General features: G+C 37.7%; 1 protein-coding gene across 7 annotated transcripts in view; it reads left to right on the top strand.

The window, feature by feature from the left end:
* Positions 1-22,485, top strand: part of PCDH7 (protocadherin 7) — a 392,778-nt gene that overhangs the window by 5,436 nt on the left and 364,857 nt on the right. Inside the window, exon 2 of one of the 7 annotated variants that reach the window (XM_073342328.1) lies at positions 10,074-10,302. The exons of the other annotated variants lie outside the window; for them this stretch is intronic. Within the exon in view, the coding sequence (XP_073198429.1) occupies positions 10,074-10,139 (66 nt within the window). The 3' untranslated portion in view covers positions 10,140-10,302. Of the gene's footprint in view, positions 1-10,073; positions 10,303-22,485 lie in introns of those variants that run through there. 7 annotated transcript variants of the gene reach the window in all.

Genomic DNA, 22,485 nt, shown 5'->3' with positions numbered 1-22,485 from the left:
CTCACAAACACAGGAGGCAGCCTGTAGCAAATACAGATTATGAGAGTGAGGGCAGAGGGCCCCCTCCCTCCAAACCAGCAATCCAGTAAATCCCTAGAAGGGAACCTGAGACGTCCTTATCAGCCCCCAGCGCACACATCCAGCCAGCAACAAGCACAACGTGGGAGCTGCAGACATTCTCCCCGTCACCACACCGCCTTCAAGCCACAGATAACCAGCCCGTAGTAAGCACAACAAGCAGTTAAGGGAAACGGAGAGATCCCCATTACCCACTGCCACCAACCATCACACTCCACACATACTCAGCCAGCGACCAGAGTCCCCTTGAAACAGGCAGCCATCAGTGTCTTTCTTTCAGAGGGAGGTGCATCCACTAGACAACAAGGTTCCATTGAGAGAGAGAGAATTCTTTCCTGCCACCCAGGCAGCAGGGTCCTACTGAGAGAGGGAGCTGCCCTCTGACTTCATTCACACCCGCTATGGCTTTGTGTGTATATGTATATGAATTTGCAGCCATGATGTTAAAAGGTTGGGGGATCTAATTACGGGTCATTCATTAAGATTCAGATGCCTGATTGTGATCACACTTATATATTTTTCTTTATACCACTAATACCATTGATTTCAGAAGACTGACTCTTGATAAGTGCAAGTGAGCTAAGAATTAGCCCCTACTTCTATAATATTTTAACTGGTTTGGAGGATATTATATTAAATTCATAAGGCCCCAGTTGTGCCACCCTCACACTGAGTGGTATGTGAATGTCAGTAGCGGTGGTACTGACTTCTGTGGTATCCCCAACTCAGTAAAATATTTCTGAACTTAAGGGTGATACAAGGGACTGATTCTGATCTTAGTTATATTGATGTGAATCTGTCATTGAAGTCAATGGAGTTCTGCCAGTATAAAACAAAGATACCAGGGTAAGTCACGGTGCCAAATTGGTGTAACATAGTGGAGAATCAGGCCATTATTATAATTCATACCTATTTTTTTATTTTATAAGGCATATGTTTAATTTTGAACTGAGATCATTTTCCTTGACTTACTTTGTTGGGAGCTTATATGCTGACAAAAATGTTTTGCAGTTGATACTGTCATGGGGGGAGATCTGCATAAGATGAACATTATGAAAGTTTTCTCAGCTACTATGCACATTATGCAAGATAGTATAGATAAATGAATGCAGATTGATGCAAATATGGTGCCAAGTCTGGAACATGGAAAATCTGACAAATTTGACAAAAATGCTTTCTTTCCCACGTATTAACATGCAGATATGATGCACAACTACATTTTTATACTTTGAGATGTCTGTTAGTATACTGAAATTGACTTTTATAATATGCAACCAGTATTTGCATTCTGCATGGTGGAATAAAATATTGTAAGTAGAAGTGAATTTCATGAGCCATTCATTCTTTCAGCTGAGCTACAAAACTGGTGTGATTGATGTAGTATTAGCTAATATTTGTGTGTGTGTGTTGTTTTACTAGTCAAACTAATGTTTTACAGAACATTTGACATAGTCGTTTCTTGGCAAAACATTTCATTAACTTTCTCCCACGGAGACTATTATAAATTTACCTTTTAAAATATTGCCTATATAAAATGTACAATACTAAAAAAGTTCACAAGCTTCCATCCACTAAGGTTTAGTAAAAACATATTAGATTATGCCTTTTTAGTGATCACTGTGCCAACACATGAGGTATAATCCATGCTAATCAGATACTAAATCTTTCTTGATGCCAGAATTCATCTCAAAATATGATTTAAAGACTGTCAAAAGTATAATTTGTTTTTGGTGAAAAAATGGCTTGTGTGTTAAATGTAGGAATTGGTAAGAGATTAGACTATACAAATGACTACTTGTGCTGATAAGTGCTTTCTTTGAGGTTATTGTGCAAAAATATATTGATTGTACCTTGTTTATTAAATTATTTAGACTATTTTCCCAGGAAATATTTTTGATGTACAATACATTACGAGATGTCCTTGGAGAAGAAAATAGATTACTACACTTTGATTGTTCCATGTAAAAGTGGAAGGAACACATCAAGAAAACCTCTTAATTTATCTACTTTAAAACAGCTCCCCTCCTCCCACCCCAGTTTCTCCGTTAATGTCTGACAGCTTTTTGTGCTGGTAGTTTGGTTATAAAGCTCCATATAATTGAGTAATGTATGGCTCATATTTTAATGTGTTAAGATAGAAGTTTAAAATATACTAAAAAGTTGACATTACTTAACATTTTGGTTTAATATCTTTATAAGTATTGTAACTGAAGTTTTCTTTGGACAAAATAAGTAGCTTATCAAAATGGTCAGCATACACACACGCAAAAACAGGCATATAAATTAAAGACAGGACACAGGGTATTGACTCAGAGGACAGTAAGAATAATGTTAAATAAAAGCTTACAGGATAGATTTTTTTTTGGCAGACTTCTTCTGTTACAGCCATCCTATGGGCACTTGCTAACTTGCTGCTGAGTGACATTTATGTGCTCTTGTGCTTTTATTTTTTTAAAGTTTTATTTTAACATAATAGTGAGCATATCAGGTGGAGGTTTATATAAATAACGTGCACTTTTCATATCTCAAACGTTACCATTTGAGCACTGACTGACTCACCAGAGTAGGTATTCATATTCTTGAACACTTAAAGCAGGTGGTAGTCATGCTCAGTATCTTGTTTAGAAGGCAAGGTGACATATTTAGAAATAAACTACTATCAAATAGTATTAATTTTATCATAGTTTAATTGCACACACAAGGTAGAACAAGTGGAACGTTAGCATGCATATTACAGCAAGGGTTTAGTTGAAACTTGCATGTCTTTCCTCATTTACTCATTGACAGTTGCCTTTATTCCATGGAGAGATTAGAAAGTGCATAAAGTTTTAAAGACAAGTAAATAGACAAACCAGTAAGTGCCGGTCCTGAAGTAGATGAAGGTGATATCCATTATCCATTAATGTAATTAGACTTGGTAATTGATACATCTTCATACCCACAATATTGTTGTCAGGGGAAAGGTCTCCATTTACAGGACCAAATGGTGTGCTCAAGTGAGTACAAAGGTAATGCTTTTCCATTCTGATTTTGTGTTGTACTTTTTTTTCTTTAAGGCAACATATATTTAGTTTTAGAGTTTAGAACCTCATATTTAGTTCTTCAGGGCATTTTGTTTGGTGCAGTACCATATGAAACACTATAAACAGAAAAAATAAACAGCAACAACAAAAACACATCTTGGCATAAGTATTAAAAATAATAGATTTTATAACTAAATTTTGTATTGGATACACTACTTTTAATAAAGTTTATTTAGATATTATAGCATTATGGCACATATCACATTTAACCTTCATTTTGCAACAAATCTCTATATCCCCCCCCCTCCCCGAATTACCTTGAAGGTGCCTCTTTCAAGGCTGTTCTTGTCTTATTAATGTGAAGATTCTGTCAGAAATAGTATATTATTTTAGACCCTGAGTTAGCAGTCCATCCCTATTCAGCAAAGCACTTAACCACATGCTTAACTTTAAGCAAATGCGTAAGTCCCATTATCTTCAGTGGGATTTAAACATTTGCCTAAAATTAAGCATATGCATACATGCTTTGCTGAACAGGCATGGATTTAGGCAATTGCTTTGCTCAATTGGGGCTTGATGACCTCATCTTCAAGGTGCTAACCACTACCTGTGAGGGGGTGAACACCCTTAACTTCCAGCAAAGGCAATAGAAGTTAAGGAAGTTCAGCACATCACAGAAGCAATCAGCAGCTTGGAGGAGATTGACTCCCTAATCATAATGGTAAACCAGAAGTAATAATTTTCTGATATGCAGTATCGCTTGTAAATTAATCTTTGTAAGTTATATTCCACTTTGCTTTATAATGCAAAATAATAGAGAAACACATGAAAAGACATTTGGGCAGATTTCATCCACTGAAACTTTTAGGCATGCATGTGAGATTTTCATGTTAACCTCTGCTAGAGGCTCCTTAGAGGGTTTTCTTTCTTTCTTTCTTTCTTTCTTTCTTTCTTTCTTTCTTTCTTTCTTTGGTGGTCTGTTGATGTCCACTGGTTTCTCTTTTGCTTGCTGTACAAACATGATGTTTGAAAAATGGAATCTTTAAAATATTCTGGATGCCTTTTTCAAAGAAATATATGTCACCTTCATTGTGATTAGAAAGAGCTATGAAAGAATCTGTGAATGTCATTATCTCTTTCCTTGAGATACATTGTTGCCTATCCAATTCTATAATCCTTTATGAACTATCCTCATGCTTTTGCTATTTGGAAAATGTGCTGCTTAGTGAAGAAAACTGTTATCACACCTAAGTGTGATGACAGGCCTACCCAGTCACATCTCGATAACAGTACAATTTGTAGAAATTAATTTTTAAAAAATCTTCTTAGTACGCTATTCAGTTAATTGGTTTACCCAGGTATTGTACATTAACAGTCTCTTGGATTGTGGAAACATTGTATATGGCTGCTTATCATATATGTGAGTTGTAACTATAAATTAAAAGTATCCATTCTGCCATCAGTATGCACATGTAACTCCCGTTGATGTTAATGAGAGGTTATGCCTGGTGCATCAAGGAGCAGTCAATCTTAAATGTAAAATTTAACCAGCCAAGCAAACATCCGCTTTCTTCATGATAATGTATGTAAGGCAGTTTATAAGAATTACAGACTAATCCCCGAGAGTAAAGTTGGTCATGACTTGTGCCTTGACTAATTTTCTTGAGTCTAATCAATGTTTTAAAAAAATCTTACTTTAGCACTAGCTCATTGTAGCAAAGAAGTGTGGAGCTTTGTGATGAGGTGTAACATTTTAACATTTAACATGGATGCAGTTTGGAGAGAAGTTTCCAAAAGCATAAGTAAACGTTCTATCTTCAGTTTGAAAAACAGTAAATATTCTACAGTTGGTTTTAGAAATGTTCCATATTTGTCACTTAGTAACAAATCATTTTGAAAACAGGGACTAATTAAACATGGTGATACATTTTTTGAAGTTTTTATTAGCTCTACTTAATACAATGTGTTCAATTAACAAGTAAAGGCTTTATTTTCCTGTTCAGTGAAACCCTCATGTCCTATGTGCAAACAGCTAACTTGCTACTACAATCATCCTCCTCATTCCAAAGGGATGGAATCTGAGTAGAGGAGGAGTGTCATGCTTTGAAGGACTAAAGAATGCCTACTGTTGAGGACAGGCGGGAAAGCAGGCATCTTCAAAGGGATAGGGTGTGATTTACTAACTTTGACAGCTCCCTGACTGTGTGTATGGACATTTGTCTAGACCAGTAAGACGTTCAGCAATTTGATTATTGCTGCATCAGTCTTTGTATCATGACCCACATGATACAAACATATTCTCAGAACTTTTATTTCCTTTTTCTTCCTGAGCACATTAAAATACTTCGAAAAATTAAATATCTGAATTAATTATATATATATAAACTAAGTGTGGAATGATTGGGTTGGAGAATATTGGTCCTTATACACCTGTGATACTGAAGCATATGTGTATAAATGTGCTTCTTCATTTCTGCCTGCTTAGATACCTTGTGCCCCAATATTTATTGCGGTTTGACTGACTAGTATTTTTGCAGACTAACTTCTGCCCTGAAATGACAGGCAAATTTAATTGTAAATTTGATGTGTGGAAGTTTTAGAATGTTTGTGCAGTTAACTTTTCAGTGCATAGCCCTTAAATAGAAAACTTGGCCATGATTAGGTTTTGCAGTAAAACATACTAATAAATCATCAGACTTCAGAGTTCAAATCTTGTTGGTATTTTTCTTGTTAGCTAATTACCTAAATCCTTTAGAAGCACTCTAAATTCTTTACTATAATTAGTTTAAACATGCCATGTTATTTTCTTTTCCTTTTGGGAATACTTAAAGTACATCTTTGTTACACATATTTGAGAAATACAGTTCAGCATCTTATAGCCAGGCTTCTAAAGCATGTTTTCAGCATTTCTGTTTATAGTAAGTGTTAAGGAACTGTGAAAGCTATAAAATGAATTCCCTGTATTCATTCATAGGATTGGTAAAATATATTGCATATAAATTACAACACAAGCTTCTCCATATCTTTTTACTGTTTCATACTCTAACATAGGAATATGTATGTCATATGTCTGGGAGATGTGCTCAGTATCCTTTTCATTTGGCTTGATTTCTTTTATCTAAGAGAGAGATTCTGTTGTTCCTAATTCTGTCACATTTTGGACATTTCTAGTGTTACTCTAAATGTTGTATACTGCAAATATTTTGAAATGACATTATTAAACTTCTTCTTAGTTATCACCTGCATTAATGAATTAATATCTAAAAGGAAACAAAGATTTACATTGCATAAATCTCTTTTGAATCAAAAGATAGTAAGAGAACAATTCCAACTTTTACACAGAATGTAAGTGACAGCTTAATATTTATTTACCATGCCATGCAACATGACTTGCAAAAGTAAATTACCCAACCCATATAACTTTACCAATATGTGCTGAATGCCCCCAATAACCAGTATAAGAAGGGCATTCAGAGTGTTATTATGCAAAAATATCATTATATTTTCTCTTTCAGATTGATCCCACAATGCCCATTCCTATCTTGCTTTGTTAACTTCCACTCTGACCTAATGCCTTAACATGTAGTATGTTGGTATGTCACATATACCACAGAACCAGTCTTGGGGTTTGTTACTATTTTGTATGATTTTTGAAATTTGCAAAATTATTTAAAACCAAATACCATCAGATGTAAATTAACAGTCTGTGTCATGCAAGAGGTCAGATAAAATTATCATAATAGGTCCTTCTGACCTTAAAAATATGAATACAAAAGAAATTTGGAAAAAACATTCTACATATGAAAAAAAATCCACAATACTTATTTACACATCTGCACTGTAATGGGGCAGCTGCAGGAACCAGTGTGTTTCTGAGGTCGCTATTGTATCAGTGTGATAGCAGATCAGATTGGAGGGGAGTCAACTGAGAGTGGTGGGGATGGACATTATGAGAATTGCATGAATGAAAGAAAATAAAGTAAGCTTTAAAGTATTTTATGTTCTTGGTTCCTTTCTCAGCCTGGGGGAAATTTAGCAAATACTGATAACATAATTTTGTAATTTACTTTTGCAGGTGACTTACAAGTATCAAAAATCCAAAACCACATTCAGTACCAAAGCACCAGTTCAGCAGGCTACTTAAACATATCCCTAACTTTAAGTATGTGAGTAGTCCCAAGTACTTTACTGAATCAGGGACCAAATTCTTTCTTGTGTTATACCAGTGCAAGTTCAGTGAAGCTGACTGATTGCCACAGTCGTATTTGAGAGTAGAGTTTGTCCCACACTTTTCAGGAAATAGGAGACATAATTTAATATAAAATGTGAACACTGAATAACCAGAGTTGCTTAAAAAGTGCAGTATTTTTTTCTGTAAGGGGGGAAAAACAACCAACAAACAAACTAACTATCAAACAAACAAAACACTTTGAACCAGTAAAATCTTATGGATTCATGACATTGGCTATGCAAGCTTGTTTGAACAGAACAGTGCTTTTCAGTCAGATTCAGAACAGAGAGGTTTAAAAAATGATCTGATTTTTTTTCATTGTTTTCATCCTTTAAACCAGTCATTTCCCCATTCAGAAACTTGTTCTACTGCCATCCCTACATTAGCTTGTACAGATACTGTTGTAGCATAACTTCCAATGCATACTTTTATTATTCTCACAAAGGATCACAAATAGTACACTATTTATTATCTTATAAGTGACAATTAGGAGCTCAAAACAAGCATTTTATACTCCCCCCCCCCCCAAAAAAAATCTTAGCTTGGTCTATCCTAACACTGGCAAGCATAATCTATTATGTAGCAGGATTTTATTTTATTGGCTCATATTCAACAGCTCAAAAAGAAATACCTCAAAACCTCACCTTTTATATTATTAATGGTTTAGAACCTTGACTGTGTTGTTCAATATTACTTGCCTGAGTATAGTGAGCAGGATTTGGCCCTATAACAAATGCAAAATGCAGAACCATTGTTGTAACCATATTCCCAGAGTTATGTCTCTTGGATATAAGGTTCAAGAGAGTATAACTCCATTCTTAAGTATGTTCTTGATCATACTAATAGACAGTGCTTGGCTATGTATGCTCAGACATCTTTGTTCAATCTACTGGGCAGTCCATTGTGCATATTTGATCATGCAATGGTGTGCTATCCCCTAGTGTGCATACAAATGAGACAGATTTGACCTAAAATGCTTGCCTATTTTTGAAATTAAAACTTTGCCACCCAGTTGAGGTCATGCACGTTGATTAAGCAAATCTGGCCTAGGCAAATCTATGTAATTTACTAAGTTTAAAACTCTAATTCTGTATGCCAAGTTTAACCCACAACAAATGTTCTCATTGAAATCTATGTCTCCTAAAATGAAGATTAAAAACAAAAATGGAAACATGACTAATGAAGTAATAGCAGGTGGTAATATAATAGACATTTAATTAAATTGGTCTTTTTTCAGTGTTTTCACTACAATAGTGTAAGTTAATGTTTTATTATTTTTACCTCCCCCAATTTTATTTTTTGCTGCTTTTAACATGCATTTGGCTTGATTCTCTAGAGCGTACTCCAGTTTTATGCTAGTGCAATTCCATTACTTTCAGTGGCATTACATGGACATAAAATTTGAATAATACAGTGGTGAATAAAGCTCCTGATCTCCCTCCATGTGCACTAAATAGGTTGTAGTGACATTGTGTGTGTGTGTACTTCATTATATAAAAAAGGGAGATTTTAGTTGATGTGAAAAGAAAATCACTAATACTTTATGAATATATAATTATGTTACAGTTGCCTTATGAGTTTACCAAAAAACAGTAATTGATTCCTTTGAAGGAAAAGTTATTTTTTCTCCAAGTAATTTTGTGAATCCTTGTTCAGTGGGAATAATTTTACTGGAAATTGCAAGGCCTCTATTTAATTACAGGTCACTTCATGCTCAACCAGTGACCCTCCATTCTGATCTTGGGATATAACTGTTTTACAGATTTAGAAAACTCATTCATAAGACTGATTTGAATATGTACTTGCAATTTCATTCTGCTGCCTGCCATCTAAGGGACTGAATCTGTCACCTTTACTCACATTGAGTAATATTTTATTTCACAAGTAGTTCTACTGAAATAAACTAGATTATTCATAGAGCAAGTAATGCTTAGCGTATATAAATAGGATGACAAAACTGGGTCCTAAATTAATCAACATCCATTTTCCCTATGGCTTTGAACCATCAGTAAATTCTTCCAGAAATTATAAAACATACTGTGCATCCTGTAACTTAATAATGAATATACATTTACAAAATGGAATTTTAATCTAGAATATCTAAAGAAATATACAGATAAGAGTGCAAAATAAGGTAAATAGCTAGGCATATAACAACATATTTTAGCAGAATATGTGTTGATTTACTGTATGGATTCTTTCAACAGAGACAAAGGGGATGATTCTGATCTCACATACATCAATAACTAACTTGAACAGATGTAAAACAAGTAGAATTGAGATCAGAACCATGCCTAGTTATTCTTCTTTATGCTTATTGGCCTTTTATGAAAGCTATGAGGGATCCTACTCACATTTAAGTTAATAACAAAACTCAATGACTGATGAGAGCAGGATCACTGCTATGAAACACCAGAATATACTCTTGTTACTCTCTTGACTTCAGGGGAGTTGTTAGCATATAAAGCTGTAGTTACACAGTGGTATATCAGGTCCCAAATTTGCAATTTGTTTGAATTTTTGTAAACAGAAAAGAGTATATTATTTGAGTGGCTTTATGACATATGTTTGTCCTTTACTATATTGAATTTAGAAAAAGATGACTTGGAGGAACTCATATGTAGTCTACTAATGAGGAAAACAAATAAAAAGATTAACTGTCTTTGCAAAACTGTGATAATTCTAAATATATATTTATTAAATATGATTTAAAAGTATGCTTTTTTTTTTTTTACCACTAGTTTGTCTTCTGTGTGGAGGAGAAGATAAAGAGCAATATGAGATTCCCTGCATGTAAAACAGATTGAACAGATTTACTTAGCCTGCTTATTCAGAGTATTGCAAAATAGATTTTGACTTGTGTGGTATTCAACAGGGAGTGGGTTTTGCTATATTCCGTTGGCTGTGCAGATTTAGCTGAATATACTGGTAATTCATTTTGAACATTCTAGCACTGAAATTCAGGGTGCTTCCATAGAAATCTAGTGTGCTGAATTTAGAGTGTGTGTTTTTACTTGTTGTTCATTAAGTATAGAAAGTGACTGAACTCTTCAAGTTAAATGGTAACCTCCCTGGAGAATTAATGTTTCATAAATATAAAAGGGCTAGTTAAAGCTTCCCTCTATCAAATGTTTCTAAAAGGCTTTATGTATTTATAAGACTTCATGATCTACTATTGATGCAAATTACTAAGGATAAAAGAAAATCCATCTGTTATCAAAGAAAAAAATAAATGAAATAAGTCCAAGGATTTGAAAGACTTAGCATTAAGAACTAGGAATTCATACTTCGCGATGGGTTTATAGTAATTGACAGAAGAAAAGACTTCTTTTTAGCATTCATAATTTTTTTTTCAACTAAGGGAAAATGACTTTTCTATAAAAGCATCTCTTGTAACGTATCCTGTTTCATTTTATAATTTTGTATGCGCTACTAAAAAAATCTCAATTAAAATATGACCTAACACCATTTCATGTAGAGTTTGGAATTATTAGTTTTGTTATTACTACCCTTACATCTAAGCAAATTATCCATAGCTAAATAAATAGCATTTCATCAAGAGACACTGGTTTCCAATCTACTAGGATTCAGATTACTAGCATGAGAATGTACCTAAAGCTAGTGTCTTCAATCTCCAACTAATTGTGCACTGATAATGGTATTGCCCACAGGCAGTTCTCTTTTGCTGTCTTGATAAATGATAGATTTTTCTGTGAGTTAATGATAAAATCAGATGGAGATATATAATAGTGCAGTTACTACTCTTAACCTTTCTTCTTTGCTCATTTGAAATGTGCACCATTTGGAGAGATCTATGCATTTAATTTCCTTAAGAATAATCTCAGGAAAAATAATAATAATTTAAAAAAGAATCCTACTCACAGTAAAATAGAGTTAGTTTTATAGAAAACTTGTATTGTTGAAAAATCTGACATGTACGCAGAGTCCCCTGCCAAGATTTCTGGGAACAGAAGTGGGTAGCCAACAGATGAGCTCAAATTGAACCATAAAGCTTTGCATGCTGTTAGCCTATAGTAGCACATATTTGTTACTGTTACCCTATTTCTTCCTTCCTTTTCCCTCCTACTAGTTGTCAGTCACTTGTTGAGTTTTATCTTAGGCTGTATTATAAACTGTACAGGGCAGGGACTATATATAACATTTTTACTCATGAATATCAAATCACTTTACGAAAGCGGGTTTGTATATGTCCTAGCACAAAGGTTATAATAACAGTAATCTGCAAAATGAGGAAAATTTTCATGTTTTAAAAATTATTAGTGCATTTATATTATTGTACTACCATAGATCCCTTGTCATGGACCAGGACCCCATTGTGCTAGGTGCTGTACAAACACAGAACATGTTAGATATGAATGTTAGCTATGAGAGAAGCTTTTAAAGAAGGGAATGAATAAAGGTTAAAAAGAATAGTGGGGCAGCCACTGTTTTGGGCATTGAAAGAAGGCTTTGTTATGATCCATGTAATTTTGTTCCAGCACAATGATTCGAACAGTTTGAAATCTATTCTTCACCTTACTGGTTACATGTGAACAGCTCTTCGCTTTTGCACTAAAGCAAGTGGGAATTGTTCACTGTCACAAACAATAAATAACAAGAGTACCCAATCTGCACAGCATGGAAGTGATAAAAACACATGCTTATGCGTGCTTGAGATTTCACAGCTATTAATTTTGAACTTTTTGATTGCAGTTCTGTTTTAGAAGAATAGATGCTGTTAGGGCTGCAGTACACTGTGACAGTGAGAAATTATGACAACATGCATTTATCATTATGAACCTGATCTATTCAGTCTGAGCTGATAAGATAGTGTCCCTAGAGCCAAAATCATAAAATGTTTCTCACCTTTATTTCATGTTTAACTCTTTTTAATACTAATAGTTGTTAAAATATTTCATAGCACTGGCTAATATTAAGTACTAATTTATTCTTAGGAGAATTACTTTGTACATGATGAACATGTATAACTCATCAGTGTTAATGGAAGCTGTATGTGTACATTGAGGGCCCCCAAGTATAAGTGTATTGTATGCTACTGCTATACAACTTGTTCTCTCATTCACATATTCACAGAATAGACTCTGTCTCCTGGTTAAAATCCCTCATAATGCATTTTTGGGAAGAAAAAATAATGGCCCTAAGAAGACTGTGTTCAAGCTGAAAAAAGTGTTACATTGTAACTTTAGTAAAAGACACCTTAAAATTTTGAACAGTACAATACATGAAGTCTCTAAAAATTGTAATTTCCAAATACAGAGGTATTTTTAAAATGTTGTGGCTAATTTTATTTTCCAGTCTGTAACATGCAGTATTTACTTCACAATATGGAGCATGAATTTAGCAATCTAATTTTTATTTTTTGGACCCATTGTGGACAATGCTATTAAATATGAGTAAGGCTGTGATTATTTCATGGAGGAAATGGAAATCACAGATTCTGTGACATTCTGCTTATGCTCTAATAAATTGGTTAGTCTCTAAGGTGCCACAAGTACTCCTTTTCTTTTTGCGAATACAGACTAACACGGCTGTTACTCTGAAATCTGTAACCTCTGTAACTTCAACAGCAGCTGTGTGGTTGACTTCAGGGTCACCCAATCAGCTGGCCCCAAGCAGTGGACCTGGGGGCATCTCTGGGGGCTGCCCCAGAGCCAGCTGTACTGGCAGCTGGCTCCAGGGAGCGCACAAAGAGCGGCCAGTGTGGCTGGTCCTGGGGACTGCCCAAACAGCAGTCCTGGGGGGCGGCCCCAGGGAGAATCTGAGCAGTGGTCCCGGGGCTCCACGGGGCCAGCCACACCAGCCACTGCTCATGCGGCCCCAGGTAGCTGGCTCCGGGGACCACCAGAACAGTGGCTAGTGTGGTTGGCTCCAAGGAGTGCCAAAGCAGCGGTCCTGGGGGTACCCTGGGGATCGCTGGAGCAGCAGCGGTCCGAGTGCAGATAAAGCAGCAGTCACGGGGCAGCTGGAGTAGCGGTCCCAGGGTGGCTGGAGCCGCAGTCCCGGGGTGCCTGGAGGCCGTCTGGAGAGAGATCCCTGGAGCAGCGGCCGGGGGGCACTTAACCACCTGTACTGGAGCAGTGGGGGGCCCAGAAGTAGAGATTTAGTCAGGGATATTTTTGGTAAAATATTTGGTAAAATATTCATGGCCATGAATTTTTATTTATTTCATGTGACCTGTCCATGACTTTTGCCAAAAACACCCGTGACTAAATCTTAGCCTTAAATATGAGTAATTCCTGAAGCTTTCCCTGTACTGTGAAACATCAGGAATCTGAATTCTGATCATATATGGTATTTTCATACAGGGTGTGATAGCACAGTCTTTACACAGACAAAACTGCCAGTGACTTCAATAAGAAATTATCCAGAGTAAAGATACACTCTGCCTCCTCCAAAACCCCTATCAAGCTGGAGTGTTTTTTTCACCATGCCCAGAATGTCATCAAATTCAAGAGTCCTAGAGACCTCACAGACAACACTCTCTCAGCAGTTCCCTGTCTTTTATAATGAGGGCGATTCACCTGGAGCTCCTCTGCTCTAGATGATCATAATGGTCCCTTCTGACCTTAATATCAATGTATCTATGTATTTATGCTCCTGTGGCAGCATGGTACCTAGAGAGAGGTAATCCCTCAAATAGGCCATCCTAAAGCCATTTAAGGCCTTAAATGGCCAACACCTTAAACCCTACCCAGAGGCCAACAGAAACACAGTGCAGATCCCAGAGTGCTGGTTTCACATACTCCCAGTGAGATATCCTGCTCGACATGTAAGCTGCTGTGCTCTGCATCAGTTTCAGTTTCTGAATGGTTTTAAGGTGTAGCCTGTAGAACATATTGCGATAGTCTTATCTTGAGGTTAAAAAGGAACAATGTCATAGAAAAAGAGAAGTCCAAGTTATATTAGTCACATTTTTGTTCTTAATAGTTTTTTTTTCTATGGTAGAAAATTGCAGATATTTATTTTCTCTTCCAGAGGAGAAGTCTAGCATTTTAGGAAGAATTTTCTTAGAGATAAAAAGGAGAGTCGTTAGAGAGAGAGTTCAGGTTCCCCCCCCCCCCCGCCCCCCGCCAAGAATTTTGCTACAAACTCCAAAGGAAAGATGTGTTTCCTTTTTTTTTTTTAAAAAAAAACATTCTAACATTGTAGTTTTTGTCCAGGTCTTTTATTAAACATTTGGGGAAAATATTTTTGGGAGGTGGGGGGACTTAGGAGAAAATGATTTTTCTTTACCTTCCTTTTCTTCAAAAGCAATACATACTAAACATGCTGGGGGATATAGATAGGAAATTTGCATCTTTTTGTGCTTTCATGATTGCCTGAATTTTTGTAAGCTTATATATGGAAAAATTTTGAAAGAATTCTAACACAAGGCATAGACTAGCAACTAGTATGAAGAAATGAAGACAATATAACATAAAGAAAACCGAAGATGGAAACAACTGTATCCAAAGATTTTTCTCATTCTCAGTTTCTTTATTTAAACACAAAGATTCTGATGAAATAAATCCATCTGGTGAGCCTTAAAATAATCATTGTATGTTGCTTTTATGGAAAGCTGTTTCAAGAAGCAGATAAATTGAACATTGCTAGTTTGTGTTTGGAGGGAGATATTTTTCGAGTCATGCAGTAGAACAGAGATCAAAAGCATTGTACTCATATATAGGGGAATCTTGACCTCTTGGGGCATTTCCAATGTACCCTTGGATTCTTCAGTAACTATGTATGTCAGTCCCAGGTCTTCATGGCCTGAATTTTTGGTCTTTCTTTCCCCAGTGACATCCTGAAGGCTTTTACACTTTAACTCCAGACTTCATTCTTCCCACCAAACAGGTTTAGTTTTCACACTGTCTCACTGGGAGGCAGATGTCAGTGAGCAGCAAGCAACCAAGCGATAAGAAAATTTTGAACACTGAACATTTTTCAAGCTTCATTCTCTCTGCTGGATTATGGAAAATGTTGGAAACTCAGCAGTACTGGACTCATTTTTTTTTAACCTGAGGCTTCTTTGAAACACTAGGCATTTGAAGCTTCATGAGCAAAAGATAAGACAGGGAGAGCAGAAAAATGCTTCAGCTGCAGTTTCCCTAATATGTAGCACTGCAATGTTCTTATTGTCTTTCTTCCCTTTTGGACCTTGATTTCCTATAGAGGAATCCATCCTTTGTCATAATAATGGCAGAAAGATTCTCAAATTCAAGCTGATTCTGTGACTGTGGATCCACATCAGGAGTTAAAATGAGAATCAATCTAGCACGCTCCTGGGTCTGACCTATGTTGAAAATAAATAATAGAAATGTCAGTATTATGACTAATCTTCTGGTTTTCATGAACCTTTTTCTTCCAAAAAAGGCTCAAGCATTTCAGACCTAAATGAAATAGTACCCCTCTCCTCTACCTAGCCATAATGCAAGAGCAAGGTATCCTTTTTTGTGAGAAGCTTAGGCAGAGAATTTCTGTATAATTGGCAGTGAAGGGGAAAAATGAGGCAAAGAAGACCTCTGCATGCTCTTTCTAAGGAAAGCAAAATATCTCTTTATGCATTAATGACCCCCAGCTATATTTACACTCAGGTTTCTGGCATAATTTTAAAGAGGGGAAGGGAAGGTAGAAGATATTTAGGATATAGTAGGAGCTCAAATAGGAAGTATTTAGAAAGTTAATTTCTTGGGAAGTCCTGTATAAATATCTGGCATATCTCATTGGCTTCAATAGAGTTGTAGATGCACATCATATTACAAGACTTGTGTGACAGTTTTATTTTTTTTAGTATAGAATTACTTGATGCCAAGTTGAAGGTATAAGGAGGATTTTGAGGATAAGGAATATATGGAAGAAGGAAAGAAGGCAGAGTAGGATCATCAGCCTTAAGAGTTTAACAGGAAACAAAAGAAGTACTAGCTAATATATTGAACACAGCTGGTCAAACAACTGAGAGAGCCTGTGTCTTTCCCATAGTTCAGTTCAAGCTGCTGTGATGTAATACTATTGTGCCTGTTCCTGCATTCTACATACCTTTTGCAAGATCATTTGAACCAATTCCCAAAATATGGTTGCTCTAATATGGTGTTGGAAAGGAATTAATTAACATTATTGTTGAAACCACATTAAACTGTTAAAATATATTCCGATTTGTGTTGAGCATGGACAAACCACATGGGAAAGGGAGCATGGTCCAGTGATTAGGGTGCTAGCCTAGGGTTTAGAAGATTACATTCAAGTCCCTTCTCCAGCAATCCCCAGTTTGACCTTGGGAAAATTACCTAGCCTCTCTGTAAAACAAGGATAACGGTACTTCCATATCTCATGAGAGTGTTGTGATGTTCTCCAGTACTACAGTGAGGTAGTACTCTCTGAGTACCTAACATAGACAAATATTCCTTTGTCTTCATTATATTTCAAGGAAAGTTAAATAGCTTAAAGTAGTCTCATTTGGAAGCAAACTGAAAATAAATTGGAGTTAATGGAAGTCTGCCTTGCCCTAGTCTGTTTCATAGAATCATAGAATACTAGGGTTGGAAGGGACCTCAGGAGGTCATCTAGTCCAACCCCCTGCTCAAAGCAGGACCAATCCCCAACTAAATCATCCCAGCCAGGGCTTTGTCAAGTCTGACCTTAAAAACTTCTAAGGAAGGAGATTCCACCACCTCCCTAGGTAACGCATTCCAGTGTTTCACCACCCTCCTAGTGAAAACGTTTTTCCTAATATCCAACCTAAACCTCCCCCGCTGCAACTTGAGACCATTACTCCTCGTTCTGTCATATGCTACCACTGAGAACAGTCTAGATCCATCCCCTTTCTAACCCCCTTTGAGGTAGTTGAAAGCAGCTCTCAACCCCCCCTCATTCTTCTCTTCTGCAGACTAAACAATCCCAGTTTCCTTGGCCTCTCCTCATAAGTCATGTGTTCCAGTCGCCTAATCATTTTTGTTGCCCTCCGCTGGACGTTTTCCAATTTTTCCACATCCTTCTTGTAGTGTGGGGCCCAAAACTGGACACAGTACTCCAGATGAGGCCTCACCAATGTCAAATGGAGGGGAACGATCATGTCCCTCGATCTGCTGGCAATGCCCCTATTTATACATCCCAAAATGCCATTGGCCTTCTTGGCAACAAGGGCACACTGTTGACTCATATCCAGCTTCTTGTCCACTGTAACCCCTAGGTCCTTTTCTGCAGAACTGCTGCCTAGCCATTCGGTCCCTAGTCTGTAGTGGTGTGTGGGATTCTTCAGTCCTAAGTGCAGGATTCTGCACTTGTCCTTGTTGAATCTCATCAGATTTCTTTTGGCCCAATACTCTAATTTGTCTATGGCCCTCTGTATCCTATCCCTACCCTCCAGCGTATCTACCTCTCCTCCCAGTTTAGTGTTTCCTAAGAACACTGAAGAGAAATGTGGTATTAAAATATTACAGCTCCATAATGGTGCCTTGTGTATGGTAGATCACCCAGCCAGAACAAAAAGCATCTCTGTGTGGTCCAAAACAAATATATTTTCTGTCAATAAAAGGTTTACGACAAAAAGATATAGACATAGCGGCTACATTTTCCAACATTGTAGCCTACAGAATTTATTTGCAGCCTGAAAATACTCACTGGCATGTCTGCAACATGAATAATAACCAAAAACATTTAAGTACTAGTGACTAAATGACATGTGAGTTTGTGATTTCAGTAGCTGTTAGGTAAACCTGGAGAATGGTCAGTTTAGATGAGCTATTACCAGCAGGAGAGTGAGTTTGTGTGTGTATGGGGGTGGGGGGGATGTGAGAAAACCTTGATCTATGCAGGAAATAGCCCGACTTGATTATGTAAAGAGTTGTCACTTTGGATGGGCTAGCACCAACAGGAGAGTAAATTTGTGTGGGGGGGTGGAGGGTGAGAAAACCTGGATTTGTGCTGGAAATGGCCCACCTGTTGATCACTTTAGATAAGCTATTACCAGCAGGACAGTGGGGTGGGAGGAGGTATTGTTTCATGATTTCTGTGTGTATATAAAGTCTGCTGCAGTTTCCACGGTAAACATCTGATGAAGTGAGCTGTAGCTCACGAAAGCTCATGCTCAAATAAATTGGTTAGTCTCTAAGGTGCCACAAGTACTCCTTTTCTTTTTGCGAATACAGACTAACACGGCTGTTCCTCTGATTCCTGTCTCTTATAACTGAAGAAAAAGCAGCTTCCAAGAACAAGAAGGGGAAAGCCAGCACCACACTCGTTAAACCACATAGAGCTAGGCTGCCACAAACCTTTACTACCCTGCTCAATACTGCTCAGATTGTGACACTGGCCGCAGTAAGGTGACCATGTGCTTGCCCAATATACTCTGTTAAAAGCAAGTGAGTAAAGAAGGGAGTGGGTTGTGGGAGGAGCACTAGTTTATTCCATCTCTTTACCAGCCAGGGTAACTGAATGGATGTACAGGAAGAGTAAACTGCTCCATGAAAGGGGATGAAGTAATTTACTCCCTCCCCAGAGCTGGGAGGAGCAGCAGAGCAATTGGGATTCTCTATTCATTCTCTTCAGTGCTTTTGGGAGATGGGTAGCTGTGCACTTCCCCCTACCCAGGATAGGTTGTAAAATTACAGTTTAGCACACTGAGATTTGAGAGACTTTAACCAGATAATGAGTTCTGTTTTATTTCAGATTTATGTTAGCGACTTTGATGAAGTCAATTTATATTTAATATAAATAAATAAATAAATATAATTTAACAGGTTTACACTAGTGTAAATGAAGTCAGAAGTGTTACTGAGATTTACAGCAGCATAAGTTTCGTTTTCAAGGGTTCCATACAAGGTTCCTTTAAAATATTTTGTTAAGCCATGGGACTGTTGAAAGATCCTATATATGAATTTTGGATTGGTTATCATGGTAAAAATGAGATACATAAAACAGATTTAAAAAGGTATTTAGGCACTTAAAGATTCAGATAGGCATGTGTGGGATTTTGAAACGTGCCTGGGATTTGAATGGGAGTTGACCTAGGCACTTCTAAAAATCCCACTGGGTGCCCATCTCCATCCTTAGACACCTAAATATCTTTAAAAATCTATATTTTTAATATGCAGCATAATCTACATTTCATAAAGACTGATGAAATGGAGGCTGGGCCAAACCTGAGTGATGTGGCAAGCCCATGCACCCTGTCTCAACTCCCAGAACAGGGAGCTGAGCCCAGCCGCCTCATGGGATTGGAACTGCAGAAACTGCCATTACTGGGTGATTGTAGGAGAGGCTCTGCCATGCCCCCATAAGACTTCCCACCACCCCAAAGGGCAGGATCCAATCTCATTCTGTTCCTTATGAAGGAGTGTCTCCAAATCACAATCTTTCATAAACATCTTGCCTCTTAACGAAAAATGAATTACTCTTAAATACATGTATAAACTGTTAACAAGTGTTCAGTAACACATACATTAAATTTGCAACCCATCTAGTACATTTCCCTAAACCCAGTGTGTCACTACCTAGAGAGGAGAGGTTACCAGAACATCACTTTCAATTGAGCCTTTACCACTGACTTTCCTCAAATATCCCTTCTCCAGGCAGTTTAGCAAGTCTCTATCAGTCTTTTAGGACATTTAATCTCCCACTCTGATCTTCTCGGTATCAGCCTTTCATTAGAGTCTGAGTTGTTCTCTTGTTCCTTGACAGTTTCTCCTTTGTGCATTGATGATAAAGAATCAGTCAGATGTGAAATGCCATAGTCCACCTCAGTTGTCAATGTTTTGGAACTTTCTGGGATTACTTGTAGATTCCTTCGATCATGTTGAAATGTGTTCCCCTGGTTTGTCTGAACTACATAAGACCTTGGATGCAGCTGTTCTTTAATGGTACCCCTTTGGTCCCAATTATTAGAGGTAGATTCATTAGGCATACTCTATAACGTGGGTTAAGAGATGGGAGATCACAGGCCCTTTTGTTAAAACAATATTTCTGTTTCTGATTTTCTTTCATCTTCCATATGGTTCCATTGTGAAAAGATTTCAGTAGGTTATCAGTAATTGATAAATTAGATCTGATCCTCCTTCCCATTAACAGTTGAGCTAGAGAAAAGCCATTCTCTACGGGTGTACTTCAGTAAACCAATAAAGGTCTATACAAATCACCCTTACTATCAAAAGTCTTTTTCATTAAAGTTTCTTTACTGACCGTATAGATCTTTCCACATTTCCATTTGATTGGGGGTAATTTGGACTTTGTTTTGTGATGAAAATCCCAATCTATGGCTAATTGCCTAAAATCTGCATTGGAAAAACACAGCCCATTATCTCTAAAGACTTAATCTGGAATTTCATGTCTGGAGAAGATTACCTTCATGCCGGATATCAGTGACTTACTGTTAGTACTATGCAGTGTGATACAGAATATAATAATCTGGGACTCTTAAATAATCCTTTGATTGCCAGGTAAATAAATCAGTACCTACCTTCTCATAAGGTCTTTGTGGAACTGGATTAGGCCTCCGTGGCTCTGCCTGTTGGCATGGCTTGAATTTCAAGCATGAAAAGCTGTTTCCTACCACATTAGCAATGTCTTGATTGATCTGCGGCAAATACAGCACCTCTCGTGCTCGTCGTTTGCACTTCTCAATTCCTAAATGACCCTCATGGATCTTCTGTAGCATTTTTTTTTTGGCGGCTCATTGGAATTGCAACCTTACTGCACTTGAAAATTGCCCCATCGATCACAGTAAGTTCATGTCTCCAATTCCAATTGTCTTATACTTGGACAGCACCTGCTTATTTCTTCAGGCCACCTTTTAATTATCAGTTCTTTAAGGATTCCCAATGATTCATCTTTCTCCATTTCCTCTCTTATTTGTTCCAGTTTCCTGTTAGTTATTGGAGTTGTCTTTACAATCAGATGTACATAGACTTGCATCTCTGTCTTTAAAGTCTTCTCTGGTTCCATGGGAGCTACTGCTCTGGAAAGTTCATCTGCAGTAAACATGAATTTTCTGGGTGTGTACGTCACAACCAAATCATACTTTTACAGCTTTAGCATCATTCTGAGAATCCTTAAGGTGCAGTCGTTTAGCGGTTTGCTACATAACGTTATTTGGGGCTTGTGGTCCATTTCAGCTTCCATTGTCTTTCCATAAATATACTGATTGAATCTCTCACAGGCAAAGAACATTCCTAAAAGCTCCTTCTTGATCTGTGCATATCTGGTTTCTGCCTCAGTCAGTAATTTGGATGCATATGCCACTGGTTGCCAACAATCCTCATGCTTCTGTGAAATCACTGCATCTAACCCAGATTGTGAAGCATTTGCTGAAATTTTAATAGGCCTTCCTGGTGCATAAAACTTCAACACTGGCTCTTGTATCAATTGTTGTTTTAAACCTTCCCATGATTCTTCTTGTTCTGCACCACACTACTTAATGCTAAGATTTTGTCATGGTAATTTTTTAGTGAAAGTCACAGAGAAGTCATGGATAATAAACAAAAATGCATGGAAGCCCATGACCTGTCCCTGACTTTTACTAAAAATAACTGTGACAAAATGGGGTATGTGGGAAGATCCAGCACCCACTGCCGCTGCGGCTCTGAGGTCGCCCAGGCACCTGTGGTGGCTCAGAGATTCAGGGTCCTCCCACCACCCATGGCGTCTGAGAGTACTGGGGTCCCCACCACTACCTGCAGCATCTGGGAGCTGCAGGGTCTCCCTGCTGCCTGTGGCATCTCAGAGCTGTGGGGGGCCCCCACTGCAGCTTGGAGCTCCGGGGCTGGTGGCTGGGAGCTGAAGGGGGCCAGCACAGCTCACGGCTGCTGAGAGCTCCACAGTTCCCCCACCACACATAGTGGCTGGAAGCTCCGGAGCTGGCATCTGGGAGCTGCTAGGGCTCCACCACCTGTGGCAGCTGAGAGCTCTGGGGCCTCACTTGGTGACGGCTCCAGACCCGCTGCCTCTGGGCTGAAGTTGAAAATGTCACTGAGGTCTCTGGAAGTCATGACACCTTTCTACATGGATAGATAAGTGGAGGGACCTGCTTGTATATACAGATTGTATGTTTACCCTGCAAGCAACCTAACCTTGGAAAAAGGTCATGTTATTCCAAAAAGAGTGCCTTAAAGCGAGGTTCAGTATGATATTGTAGTGAGAGCACCCATTTTACCAGGTTTAGTT

Source organism: Lepidochelys kempii, chromosome 4 (genome assembly GCF_965140265.1).
Source record: "Lepidochelys kempii isolate rLepKem1 chromosome 4, rLepKem1.hap2, whole genome shotgun sequence".
In the NCBI taxonomy this organism is placed as follows: Eukaryota; Metazoa; Chordata; order Testudines; family Cheloniidae; genus Lepidochelys; species Lepidochelys kempii.
The sequence above is the reverse complement of the archived record's forward strand: the minus strand, read 5'-3'. Positions and strand labels throughout refer to the sequence as shown.